This window comes from Hipposideros armiger, unplaced genomic scaffold, assembly GCF_001890085.2.
Source record: "Hipposideros armiger isolate ML-2016 unplaced genomic scaffold, ASM189008v1 scaffold_202, whole genome shotgun sequence".
Classification (NCBI taxonomy): domain Eukaryota; kingdom Metazoa; phylum Chordata; class Mammalia; order Chiroptera; family Hipposideridae; genus Hipposideros; species Hipposideros armiger.
The window spans coordinates 2,188,071-2,200,362 of record NW_017731552.1 but is presented as its reverse complement, the minus strand read 5'-3'; the positions used below and the strand labels follow the sequence as shown (position 1 = coordinate 2,200,362).

The 12,292-nt window shown below is 46.4% G+C and overlaps 1 protein-coding gene across 1 annotated transcript in view; it reads right to left on the bottom strand.

The window, feature by feature from the left end:
* The window catches only part of CATSPERD (catsper channel auxiliary subunit delta), a 58,802-nt gene extending 46,904 nt beyond the window's left edge, over window positions 1-11,898 (bottom strand). The window contains exons 1-5 of the mRNA XM_019653542.1: window positions 11,744-11,898; window positions 9,913-9,967; window positions 9,026-9,102; window positions 4,517-4,589; window positions 3,689-3,803 (exon numbers count right to left, since the gene is read on the bottom strand). Of these exons, the coding sequence (XP_019509087.1) occupies window positions 3,689-3,803; window positions 4,517-4,589; window positions 9,026-9,102; window positions 9,913-9,967; window positions 11,744-11,817 (394 nt within the window). The 5' untranslated portion in view covers window positions 11,818-11,898. The remainder of the gene's footprint in view (window positions 1-3,688; window positions 3,804-4,516; window positions 4,590-9,025; window positions 9,103-9,912; window positions 9,968-11,743) is intronic.
* Window positions 11,899-12,292: the final 394 nt, after the last annotated feature.

The window sequence follows — 12,292 nt, the reverse complement described above, 5'->3', positions numbered from 1 at the left end:
GAGGGCACAGCGCAGTGACCTATGTGGGGATCAAATCGGCAACCTTGGTGTTATGAGCCTGCACTCTAACCAACTGAGTTAATCTGCCACCCCGGCCTCCTCCAGTCTTGACAACAAAAAATATCTCCAGACATTGCCAAGTGTCCTCTCGGGGGCAGAAATGTCCCCAGTTGAGGGCCACTGGTTTTTGTGGACACTCTTTCAGGACTGTGCCAAAATTGCAGGAAGGGCTCCCTTCTCTTAGTGAGGCATCCTTTGATTCCATTTTAAATGCAGAAACTTTGGCTCAGAAGAAAATATACATGTGCCCAAGAAGCACACAAAAAAATGCTGGACATCACTAATCATCAAGGAAATGCAAAGCAAAACCTCACACTCATTAGGTTGTGAGAAACAGGAAGCAACGAGAGTTGATGAGAATGTGAAGCAACTGTACCCCTTCTACACTGTTGGTGGGAACGGACAGTGATACAGGTGTGGCAACACTGAAGGCTCCTCGAAGAAATGAAAACAGAATGGCCACACCGTGACCAAAGAGGACATGTGTTGCTTAGACACAGACAGTGAGCGTATCAGCACTGTTAAAGATGACCTCGTTCAGTTGTCCATTCAAATGGAGACGGCAGCCCAGAAATCAAGAGAAGGCTGATGCTTGGAAGGGCAGCAATGGAAGAATTAGGAAAGATCTCCAGGAGCAAAGGTGTGTCATTAGAGACCAAGGTTAAGACCATCCACACACTCATATTCCCAGTTATTATGTACCGATGTGAAAGCTGGACAGTGAAGAAGGCTCATAGGAAAAAATCAATTCATTTGAAATGTGGTGTGGGAGGAGAGCTCTATGCATACCCTGGACCACCAGAAAGATGAACAAGTGGGTCCTAGAGCAAATTAAGCCTGAAATATCACTGGAGGCTAAAATGACAAAACTGAAGCTGTCCTACTTCATGCAGAGCGTGAGAAGGCAGGGTTCTTTGGGAAACACAATAATGCTGGGGAAAATGGAAGACAGCAGGGAAAGAGGGAGACCAAATATGAGATGGATGACTCCATAAAAGAAGCCACAGACATGAGTCTACAGGAGCTGAGCAGGGCTGTGAGGACAGGACGCTGTGGACGTCACTCATTCATAGGGTCACCAGGAATCAGGTTGCCAGCAATTCCACTTCTGGGTATATACCAAAAATGAATGAATGAATGAATGAATAAAAGCAAGGACTTAAGGAGATAGTTGTACATGCGTGTTCAAACCAGCATTATTCACAATGCTAAAACAGGGAAGCAACCCAAGTGTCCATCAGCAGATGACTATAAACACAGTGTGGTCCATCCAGACAATGGAGTTTTACTCAGCCTTTAAAAGGAAGGAAATTCTGACACCTGCTTACAACATGGATGAACCTTGAGGACATTAGGTTCAGTGAAGTAAGCCAATCACAGGACGACAAACACTGTGTAATTCCCCTTATATGCGGTCCCCAGAGGAGTCAAATCCTGAGACAAGAAGTAGATGGTGGTGCCAGGGGCTGGGGGAAGGGGATGGGGAATTAGCGCTTTGGATGCTATTAAAGAAATTGATGGAGAGAAGAGGCAGGATGGAGACTAGATTGACTTGTATCACAAGGGGCCCTGATGGTTCCTCAATAAGTTAAATATGGTTTCACATGACCCAGCAATTCCACTCGTAGGTATCTACCCAAGAGAAATGAAAACATATGTCCACACAAAACTCATACACAAATGTTCACAGCAGCATGATTCACAATGGCCAAAAGGAAGAAACACTACAAACATCCATCAGCTGATGAATGGATAGACAAACATAGCCCAACCACACACTGGAATATTGCTCGGCCATGAAAAAGAGGAAAGCACTGACACTCGCTACAATGTGGATGGATCTTGAACACATGGTGCTGAGAGAAGCCAGACACACAGGCCACACACAGTGTGTGGTTCCATTTACATGAAACGTCCAGAACAGGCAAGTCCACAGTGACAGAGAATGGGTTAGCTGTTGCCAGTGGCTGGGGAACGGGGATGAGGGGGTGACTGCTTAATGAGTGCAGGGTTTCTTTTTGGGCTGATGAAAATGCTTTGGAACTCGACAGGGGTGATGTTTTTGTTGTTGTTGTTGTTGTTGTTTTAGCTGAGCCATCCTGCCACCTGTTGGCAGCTCAGTGGCTGCTCAGCTCGGGCTGGACTCGAACTGTTGTTGCTCAGAGCTCAAACTCTTGAGCGAGCTCTTAACCAACTGAGCCACTCGGCCGGCCCTGACAGGGGTGATGTTTGCACAACATTGTGAATATACTAAATGACATCGAATTGTATACTTGAAGATGGTTAAACTGGGGAGTTTTATGTGAATTTCATGCCCCCTCTCCTCTAAAAGTGAAAAAGAGCCATGAATTGTGAGAGAGAAAGTAACTGAACTGGAAGGTCAGGAGGGGGGTTCGAGAGGATGGGCAGTGAAGGCAGAGCCAGGGTGGGTGAATTTTGGAGGGAGGGAGAGGAAGGCAGAGGGCTTTTAGGCAGTTTGTGGGTGGGAAGTTCTGTAAAGAGTTGGTCCGCTGATGTTTTGAAGGCAGATGTGTCTTGGGTTCAGATGTGACAAACTGATAAGATGGTCCCAAAACTGGCCCCTGGCAGCTCAGCTTTACCTGGATTGCGGACATTCTCCAGGGGCCCATTTATGTACAGTATCTACAACTGTCCAATGGGGCTTGGAACATTCGGAGTATCAATTTACTCAGGTTCACCCAATCACCTCATTGACAGTCAAACTGGAACACCATAATGAAAAGTAAGACAGAGGCCGAGCCACAGCGTGACCCTTCTGCTGTGCTCCACTGTCTCCCTCGGGGCTTTATTCGCCAGTGTTTAGCAAGCAGGTGGCAGGCCCCATGTTGACTGGGGCAGGGCGCCATCTTGGGGGGCCCACATCTGTTCCCAAAACTAATATAAGTGAAGCAAAAGAATAATGAATTGCCAAATGGTGATCTACCAACCCAGGGGTTCTCCCCTGAGGGGATTTGGACACTGGGTGATGTTTGGGGACATTTTTGTTGTCATCACTTAGTGTGGTGCTCCTGGCATGGTGGAGGCCAGGGATGCTGCTCAACACCCCACAGTGCCCAGGATGGACCCCACAGAGAGTGATCCAGTCCCAAATGTCAGCAGTGCTGAGGCAGGGGTTGACCATGGTGAGTACCTGAGTTCTCTCTTTCTCTTTCCCTTTTTCTGAAAAAGAGAAGGTCGTCCCTCTTTTTCTCTAAAGAACAACATTGCCCTGTCTTCATTCTGGACCCTAGCTCCTTGCCTCCTACCTTAGGGTTCTCTTCTCTCTCCATCAACCTTGTCTTCTCTGCTGTTCCCTGTCCCTAATATGAAGTACATCAGACTGAATATTCTCATCACCCCAACCTTGTCACCAAGCATCTAGGACTTATTCTTGCCCAGAGCAGCTTGTTCTGGCTTGTAAGTACAATCCCCAATGGAAACACTAGGTTCCCACCTAGTGGGATGGGGGTTCAGGCCAACTTTCGTTAGAATTTTAAAGGGCAAGGTAACATTCAGGGGTGGACTTCCAAGCAATGGTATGGTTTGTACTTCCAAAATTAATAACCTTTTCACTCATATTAGCTGAACTCAAACAAAATAAAAATCAAAACAAAACAAAAATGTATACCCATAGATGCATTCCAGGTACCGGCTTCATAATCATAAATATAGACTTTTCGATTCACTACTAACAGCAATACTGAACCGGCAAAATGTGCTGATGTTACTTCTGGTATGCCAACCTACAAATAATGACATATATGACATCAATAAGTTCATCTTTTCAGACATCGATTCGGGAAGCAATACATCTACACACACATCCAAGATAAGTTTGTGTGAGAAGGAGGTGTTTGCTTCCTAGATATTGGGGACTATATGTATCTTGGGGTCTGCTGAAACCAAAACTGGAAGGTTGAAATTCATGTTGGATGCTTTTAGACACTGAAATTCCCTCTATCTCCTTCTCCTTCATCAAAACTTTCTTTGAGGATAAAGCCTGAAGATAAATGATGAGCTTAACTGTTGCTTCTAAGAGTAATATTCGGATCCTAATTGATGGCAACACCTTTTTAGTATAGGTCTTACTGGTAAAATTTCTCAAGATAGTTTCCGAGAGGGTAAAGGTTTCTCTGTTCTTTAGTACAATTTAGGGAGGCCTGGAAATTAATGCATATCATCTATCTATTCATAACACACAACCAATCGTAGGGAGCACTGGCAACAATTCTGCTTCCTTTTCAAAAGGGGAAAAAAACTTCATTTTGGTAGTAAGGGCAGAATGGAATCAACCCTCCTTTTGGCCTAGAAATTGCTCTCAATGTCTTTAAGGGGCACATTTTGTGAAATAAAACCCCAAACTAACAAAACAGACTAGTGTGATATTTCCAAACTCCATCTTCTCTGAGTATCACGTATTTCAAGCATCCTTCAGATTGTTCCGTAAAATAACTACCTGCATTGAAGTGGGGATGGAAAATGGAAGGAGACTACTCTCAAAGTTATTTCTCGTGAAAAAAAGTTGTTTTCTGAAATAAACAATAAAAGAATTAAATTAGGATAATTTCACACAAGAAAAAACACAATGGTGGGCACTCTAAGAAACATCCCATTCAAACAGAATTCCTTTTTTAACAAGGAACTATTTAGCTTCTATCTATCTATCTATCTATCTATCTATCTATCTATCTATCTATCTATCATCTTTTTACATGAGTAAATTTCTATAGCCTGGGTATTTGGCGTCTTGAAATAACATTATTATAAAAGTGTGACCATGTCAAATACAATATTGTATAAAATGCCCATTAAGTGACAGCCTACCTTACTCAGGATGAACTTCAGTTTTGTCATTTAGGTGGCTCTAATCTCACTAAAGTAAAGGATTTAAGATCAAGAACGTGTATGTAAGAAAGAAACAATTTTTTTCTTCATGCAGAAAACTTTTAAGAAGTGAAAGGCCATCCATGAACGTGGTATTTCCAGGTCTTTTCCCACCCACTCCAGAAAAGTGCTATGGTTTTAGACAGAGAGGAATTGCTGAGTTAACTTCCATGTATTTTAACATTTTTATTGCCATGGTGAATGGTATTTTTCATAATTGCCTCTTCTAAGTGGTCATAACTGGTTTATAAGAGAGCTGTTGATTTTTAAAAGGCTTTTATTAAAATATAGCTAACACAATATTATATTAGCTTCAGGTGTGAGCTGTTGATGTTTTTAACATCTATCTTGTGTTTGGCCATCTTGCTGCACTCAGTTGTTACTTCTGTTAGTTGATACATTTGGACTTGGCAAATGTTGTCTCTTTCTTTCCAATTGTTCTATATTTCATTCTTTCTCTTGTCATATTGCATTGGCTGTGACCTCCAATATAAAGTTGAGGTAGAGTGATATAATTCTGTTTGCTATTTCTACCTTTATATTGAGTACCATTCTTGAAACAATATCTCCCTCCAATAAAGCCTCCCTGGTCTCTTGATGGACTATAGCCTCAGTCCCTCACTTGTGTCCTCTGCTGTATCACCTTTCTGCTTTTTGTTCTCCACCCAACAGTGACCTTTTAGAAGTGAAGTCATATGGAGTCACTCCCCTGCTTAATCTCTGGTGGCATCCCACTAGAATTAAACTGGAATTCAAATTCATCACCATGGTTTACAAAACCCCACATGATGTGACACTGTTGAAATCTCCCTTCACTTTCTGCACTTAATCATTGCGCTTGAACCATCCCTCCAACAATCAAGTCAGGTCCTCTCTCAGGGCCTTTGCATGTGCTATCCCTGCTGCCTGGAATGTTCTTCCCCTTGACTGCAAGACGAAAGGACACTCCAGGAAGAGGGATCAGCTGGGACAAAAGTCTCAGGATGGGCATGTGCTAGGAACATAAAGTTTGGTTAACTTCCTAGAAATGGGATCATGTCCAAGAATATGTGTTGAACATTTTGACAGATTCTGACAAACTGTTTTTCCACAGAAGGGGGACCCACTTAGCCTCATGCTTGTTGGCCCCCATCCTCACCCACATGATAGGCAAAAAGTGCTATCTAATAATTTTGTTAAGCATTAGAATCTCTTGTTTCTGGACACCCTTGGAGTCAGACCCTCCCTGACTCCAGTGTGTTCTGGGCATCAGGATACCATTTAAATGTGTTGTGGGGGCAGCCGACTGGCTCAGTTGGTTAGAGCGTTGTGCTCGTAATAAGGTTGCCAGTTCGATTCCCACATGGAATGGTGGGCTGCGCCCCTCCGCAACTATCAATAGTTGAAAATGGTGACTGAAGGCCGGCCGAGTGGTGCGTTAGTTAAGAGCTGGCTTGGGATGCCAGCTCTGAGCAACAGGGCCCTGGTTTGGATCCCACATGAGGGCCAGTGACACTGCCCTCCACAACTAAGANTAAAGGAATCACTACTATTCTGTGAACCTTGTTGTAAAGATTAAACGAGCCCATGCATCAAAAGCACTATTTCATCAGTAAACAGGACCCTGCTACATGTGACAGCTCACTCCAGGCAGGAGCTCCCTGAAGACAGGAACTAGGCTTTAGCATCTGTCTAGCCCCCATGGCACCTTGCCTAGTCTCCACCTACGTTTATGAAAATCTAAAAATATTCTAGGTAAGGCGTGAATAAGATAAACATTCTACCCCCTCATAGGCTAATATTCTAGTGGCAGCAACAGACAAGAAAGAAAAATTGTCAAAAGAAAAAAATAACAGAAGTTAGTGATTGGTAGGAAAAAGCAGCTATGGGGAGAGGGGAAACAGAAGGGTAACAGTTGAGGAGGAGGTCCTAAACAAGGAAATATGCTATTGAAGTCAGGATCTGACTGATGAGAAATAAGCCATGGAGGGAGAAGCCTGGAAGCAAAGCGTGCCAAGAATAGGGAGTAGCGGCGCCAAGTCTCCCCGTCCCCAAAGCTGGACCGAGTTTGGCGAGTTCAAAGGACAGCGTGGCTGGAGCAGTGGTTCAAGGGTGGGCAGGGGCCAGATCTGTGGTTGTCAAACTCCCAGGGTACACTTGGCAATGCCTAGAGACATTTCTGATAGTCAAGCCTGGGGAAGGAGATACTGGCATCTAGTGGCTGCAGGCCTGGGATGCTGTTCAACATCCGAAAATGCACAGGACGGGCCTGGGCCAGATCATGCGAGGAAATGCAGGCTGCGCAAGGAACTTGGGTTTTATTCTGGGTGCCGCAGAGAACCAGGGAAGGGGAGTGACGAGATGAGATTCGTTTATCAATAATTCCTCTGGCTGTCGGAGTTGGGGATTGACAGGAGGGCACAGCCGAGGGTAGTGGCAGTGGAAGTGGCTTGAAGGACTCGGAATTGAAGCGGCAACAGGAGGTGATGGCCTGATGGGTTGGGTAGGAGAAAGGGAGGTATCACGTTCGATTTCTAGAAGAGTAAACTGGGAAGTCTCAATGAGATTGAGGAGCGAAGCGTTTTTCCTGGATTCTGCCCAGGCCTCCGCTCAGAAAAGCCAGCCCCCTCCCGGACCTCTGGCAGTACCCCAAGCCCGGGAGGGCGGCCCCACCGGCACAGCGGCTGAGCTCGGGCCAGCGGGCAGAGCCGCAAGGTCGCCGTCGCCACCAGCATCAACACCAGCATCTCGTTCGCTGCCCCTCCGCAACCACTGCTCCTTAACCGTCGCGGGAAGTCGCTTCACAGTCCGGGCATGCGCAGACTAGAGATGAGCACTGTATGGTGTCAGAACCCGAGCCTGTGCACCTTGCTTCGCGGAAGCCCGAATCCGCCCACCTCAACACGCCCCCTCCCAGCGCCCGGGCATGCTCACGCTCTCCCTGGAGTCTGAGCATGCGCTCGTCTTCTCCCAAACCGGTCCCCCAGAGCCTGGGCGTGCGACTGTCACCCACCCACTTCGGATCCCACATATGAGGGCCAGTGACACTGCCCTCTACAGCTAAGATGCTGAACAACAGCTCAACCTGGAGCTGGGCTGCTGTGAGTCTAGGGGCTGCTCATCTGCCCCTGTGCTGTGGCTTCTCCGTGACAGACCTCCTCTGTTATCCTGCCTCCCTCGGCTTCTAGGTCTCCTGCTTTCCGTCTCTTTCTCTTCTTCGACCTGCCATAAAGTCAATATTCCCCAGAGCCTCTGGCCACTGAACATGTGATGCCTGGGTGACGGCAGCCATGCCTGCAGCCGGAACTACCACACACGTGGATTTGACCTTCTGTTCCCATCTCCAGCCTTATGTGTCCTCCACATCCCGCAGACAGCATGCCATCAGGGGTCGCCACCCCTCTCCGCAATCTTTCCACCAGAAACTTGAGAGCCATCTTAAACCACTTGCTCACCTCAGTTCCACATACCCCATGAGTCAACAAGTCCTGTGGACTTCTCCTTTATGGGGCCTTTCCTTCAATTCAGGCTTTTTTATGCTGTGTTTTTTTGTTTTCTTGGCCTTTGCTTTTGGAAATCCTCCTGAACACATTGTGTGGCCCCAAATCCTCCACTGCCTTTAGGACGAGGGGTAAACATCTTGGTATGATTACATACCTGGTTTTGTACCCTTGCATCCTGACAAGCCCCAGTGCAAGCTGGGCATGGCATCTCCATCCCTTTGAATGCTCTGCTCTAAGCCCATTCATATTTCGTTCCCTCTTGCCCCATGGTGAACTCCTATTCATCCTTTAAAACCCAGTTTGGGCATCAATTCCCCAGGGGAAACTTCCTGGGCATTTTCTCCTTGGGCACCCCCATGAGTGCTTATATCAAGCATCTGTGACAGGTGGTACGAGAGTATACTTAATTATTTTGGTGACTTGCTGGTCTCTTCATCTCTCTCCTCTCACCCCCACCCCAACTGTGGACTCCCTGCAGGCCAGCAACTAGCAACATAGGACAGAGCCATCTTCCTTACTGTTTGTTGAATGAGTCAATGAGGGCAAATCTAACATTATAATAAAAAAGGAAGGTAACAATTCACAAGATGGTCACTTACCCTAGATACAGGGCTATGCTTTTCTTGCAAGGGTGTTTAATCAAACGTGTTGCAGCAGGTGAAAAATACAGGTGGTCCTAGAGAGACAGTCACAAAAGTTTAATATCAATAATAATAATAAACACCTGATAAAAAACACTGTCCTAATGTGCAACACAGGAAATGTAAAGGTGAAATCTGAATTAGGCAGGTGGAGTGTATCAGTGTCCTTTTTCTGTTTTGATATTATACTCTGGTCATGTCAGATGTCACCACTGAGTAAAGGGGTACCTGGAACATCTCTAAACTATTTTTGCAACTTGTTGTGAATCTATCATGTTAAAATAGTGAAAAAAAATTCCAGGATAATAATTCATATCACATCTCCTTCCATGTACATTATTGTTTATTTACAGATGTTAGTTATTAGAAAGAGAAGCTAGAGGACAAAGAATCGTCAAGTTAACATGATAGAAACCAATTACTTGGAGGTTATTTAGAGATGCTGACACCTATTCTGAAGTGTCAATAGGAAACACATTTAACTGGTGAAATCTTTTTTTCTTCATGCATTTTAGGCACACGTGGGGTTTCCTGTTGCACTGTCATGTAAACAAAGTAACAGTTTGCGTCCTATGTTACTGCGGATTTAAAATCTCTTATCAAATAGGACACTGGTGATCTGAGTTCTAAATCCACTTCTATCTCCTGGCTTTGTCCAGGTTACTTGATCTCTCTCAACTACTTCTTTAATGGAATGGGAAGATAAATCCCTTACTTCAAAGGGCAATGTTAAGGATTAGCCAGTGTTCTATGCCTGATATACCACTGGCACCCCCAAATACTGGGACATGCTCTGATCCAGTGATGAAACGTGTAAAATGAATGTTAAATATGGAGCCACATACCCCTTGAGTTTGCTGTCCAACTTGAAACATCTTTCCGGTTCTCACCGTGTGAATACTAGAGTTAAGCGACATGAGAGACCATCTGTCAATGTCTATTGAGTATTCAGCATGACCCTGACCAGGCTGCCTCTGGGTTAACTCTTAAGTGCCTGTTCTTGATGCTTTTAGGGTTATGGGAGCTCCTGAAAAATCTGATGCAACTGGGGGCCCTCCTCTCCCACAAACAGACATATGCATATGCAAAAATATAATTCCCAAGGGCTCATTTGCAGACCTCAGATTAGGAAGAGTAGGAATTTCTACTCCAAGGTTTTCTTTTTCTTTCTCTTTGTTTTTGGAGGGGGGCATTGCTGGCTGGGAGAATATTGGTATAGTTTACACAACCTGTTCTGTCTTGGATGTGCACCAGAATTACCTGGAGGGTTGGATAAACTGAAGAGGGCTGGGCCCCACCTGAGTCTCTGATTCATGGAATTGCAGTGCTAACAAATTCCCAGGTGATGCTGTTGCTGCTGGTCCAGGACCACACTTTGAGAACCCATATGGAGACATGGGAGAATTAGGTATAACCAATCTTTTCAGACTTTGAGACAAGTCCTCCTAGTAAACCTTACTGGAAAACCCTACTCCCCCCACTGACTAGTTATGTGTTTTTAATTTTACTGGGTCTGTTTTCATGTCTATAATATAAGGTAAAGGAATCACTACTATTCTGTGAACCTTGTTGTAAAGATTAAACGAGCCCATGCATCAAAAGCACTATTTCATCAGTAAACAGGACCCTGCTACATGTGACAGCTCATTCCAGGCAGGAGCTCCCTGAAGACAGGAACTAGGCTTTAGCATCTGTCTAGCCCCCATGGCACCTTGCCTAGTCTCCACCTACGTTTATGAAAATCTAAAAATATTCTAGGTAAGGCGTGAATAAGATAAACATTCTACCCCCTCATAGGCTAATATTCTAGTGGCAGCAACAGACAAGAAAGAAAAATTGTCAAAAGAAAAAAATAACAGAAGTTAGTGATTGGTAGGAAAAAGCAGCTATGGGGAGAGGGGAAACAGAAGGGTAACAGTTGAGGAGGAGGTCCTAAACAAGGAAATATGCTATTGAAGTCAGGATCTGACTGATGAGAAATAAGCCATGGAGGGAGAAGCCTGGAAGCAAAGCGTGCCAAGAATAGGGAGTAGCGGCGCCAAGTCTCCCCGTCCCCAAAGCTGGACCGAGTTTGGCGAGTTCAAAGGACAGCGTGGCTGGAGCAGTGGTTCAAGGGTGGGCAGGGGCCAGATCTGTGGTTGTCAAACTCCCAGGGTACACTTGGCAATGCCTAGAGACATTTCTGATAGTCAAGCCTGGGGAAGGAGATACTGGCATCTAGTGGCTGCAGGCCTGGGATGCTGTTCAACATCCGAAAATGCACAGGACGGGCCTGGGCCAGATCATGCGAGGAAATGCAGGCTGCGCAAGGAACTTGGGTTTTATTCTGGGTGCCGCAGAGAACCAGGGAAGGGGAGTGACGAGATGAGATTCGTTTATCAATAATTCCTCTGGCTGTCGGAGTTGGGGATTGACAGGAGGGCACAGCCGAGGGTAGTGGCAGTGGAAGTGGCTTGAAGGACTCGGAATTGAAGCGGCAACAGGAGGTGATGGCCTGATGGGTTGGGTAGGAGAAAGGGAGGTATCACGTTCGATTTCTAGAAGAGTAAACTGGGAAGTCTCAATGAGATTGAGGAGCGAAGCGTTTTTCCTGGATTCTGCCCAGGCCTCCGCTCAGAAAAGCCAGCCCCCTCCCGGACCTCTGGCAGTACCCCAAGCCCGGGAGGGCGGCCCCACCGGCACAGCGGCTGAGCTCGGGCCAGCGGGCAGAGCCGCAAGGTCGCCGTCGCCACCAGCATCAACACCAGCATCTCGTTCGCTGCCCCTCCGCAACCACTGCTCCTTAACCGTCGCGGGAAGTCGCTTCACAGTCCGGGCATGCGCAGACTAGAGATGAGCACTGTATGGTGTCAGAACCCGAGCCTGTGCACCTTGCTTCGCGGAAGCCCGAATCCGCCCACCTCAACACGCCCCCTCCCAGCGCCCGGGCATGCTCACGCTCTCCCTGGAGTCTGAGCATGCGCTCGTCTTCTCCCAAACCGGTCCCCCAGAGCCTGGGCGTGCGACTGTCACCCACACACCCTTAGCGCATGTGTATGCACAGGACTGTCCACAAGTTCCCAACGCTTCACTTGCAGCAACAGCTGCTGTGTTTCCCGGGCCCATGGCACGTGCTCACAGCCCTTCATGTGATCCGAAGAGGCTTGGACACGGTAGCCGGTTGGCTGTTATAGGTGGGTGTGAGGGAGCTCGAACCCCGCCCCCTCTGTTCTTCGTTGGCACCAA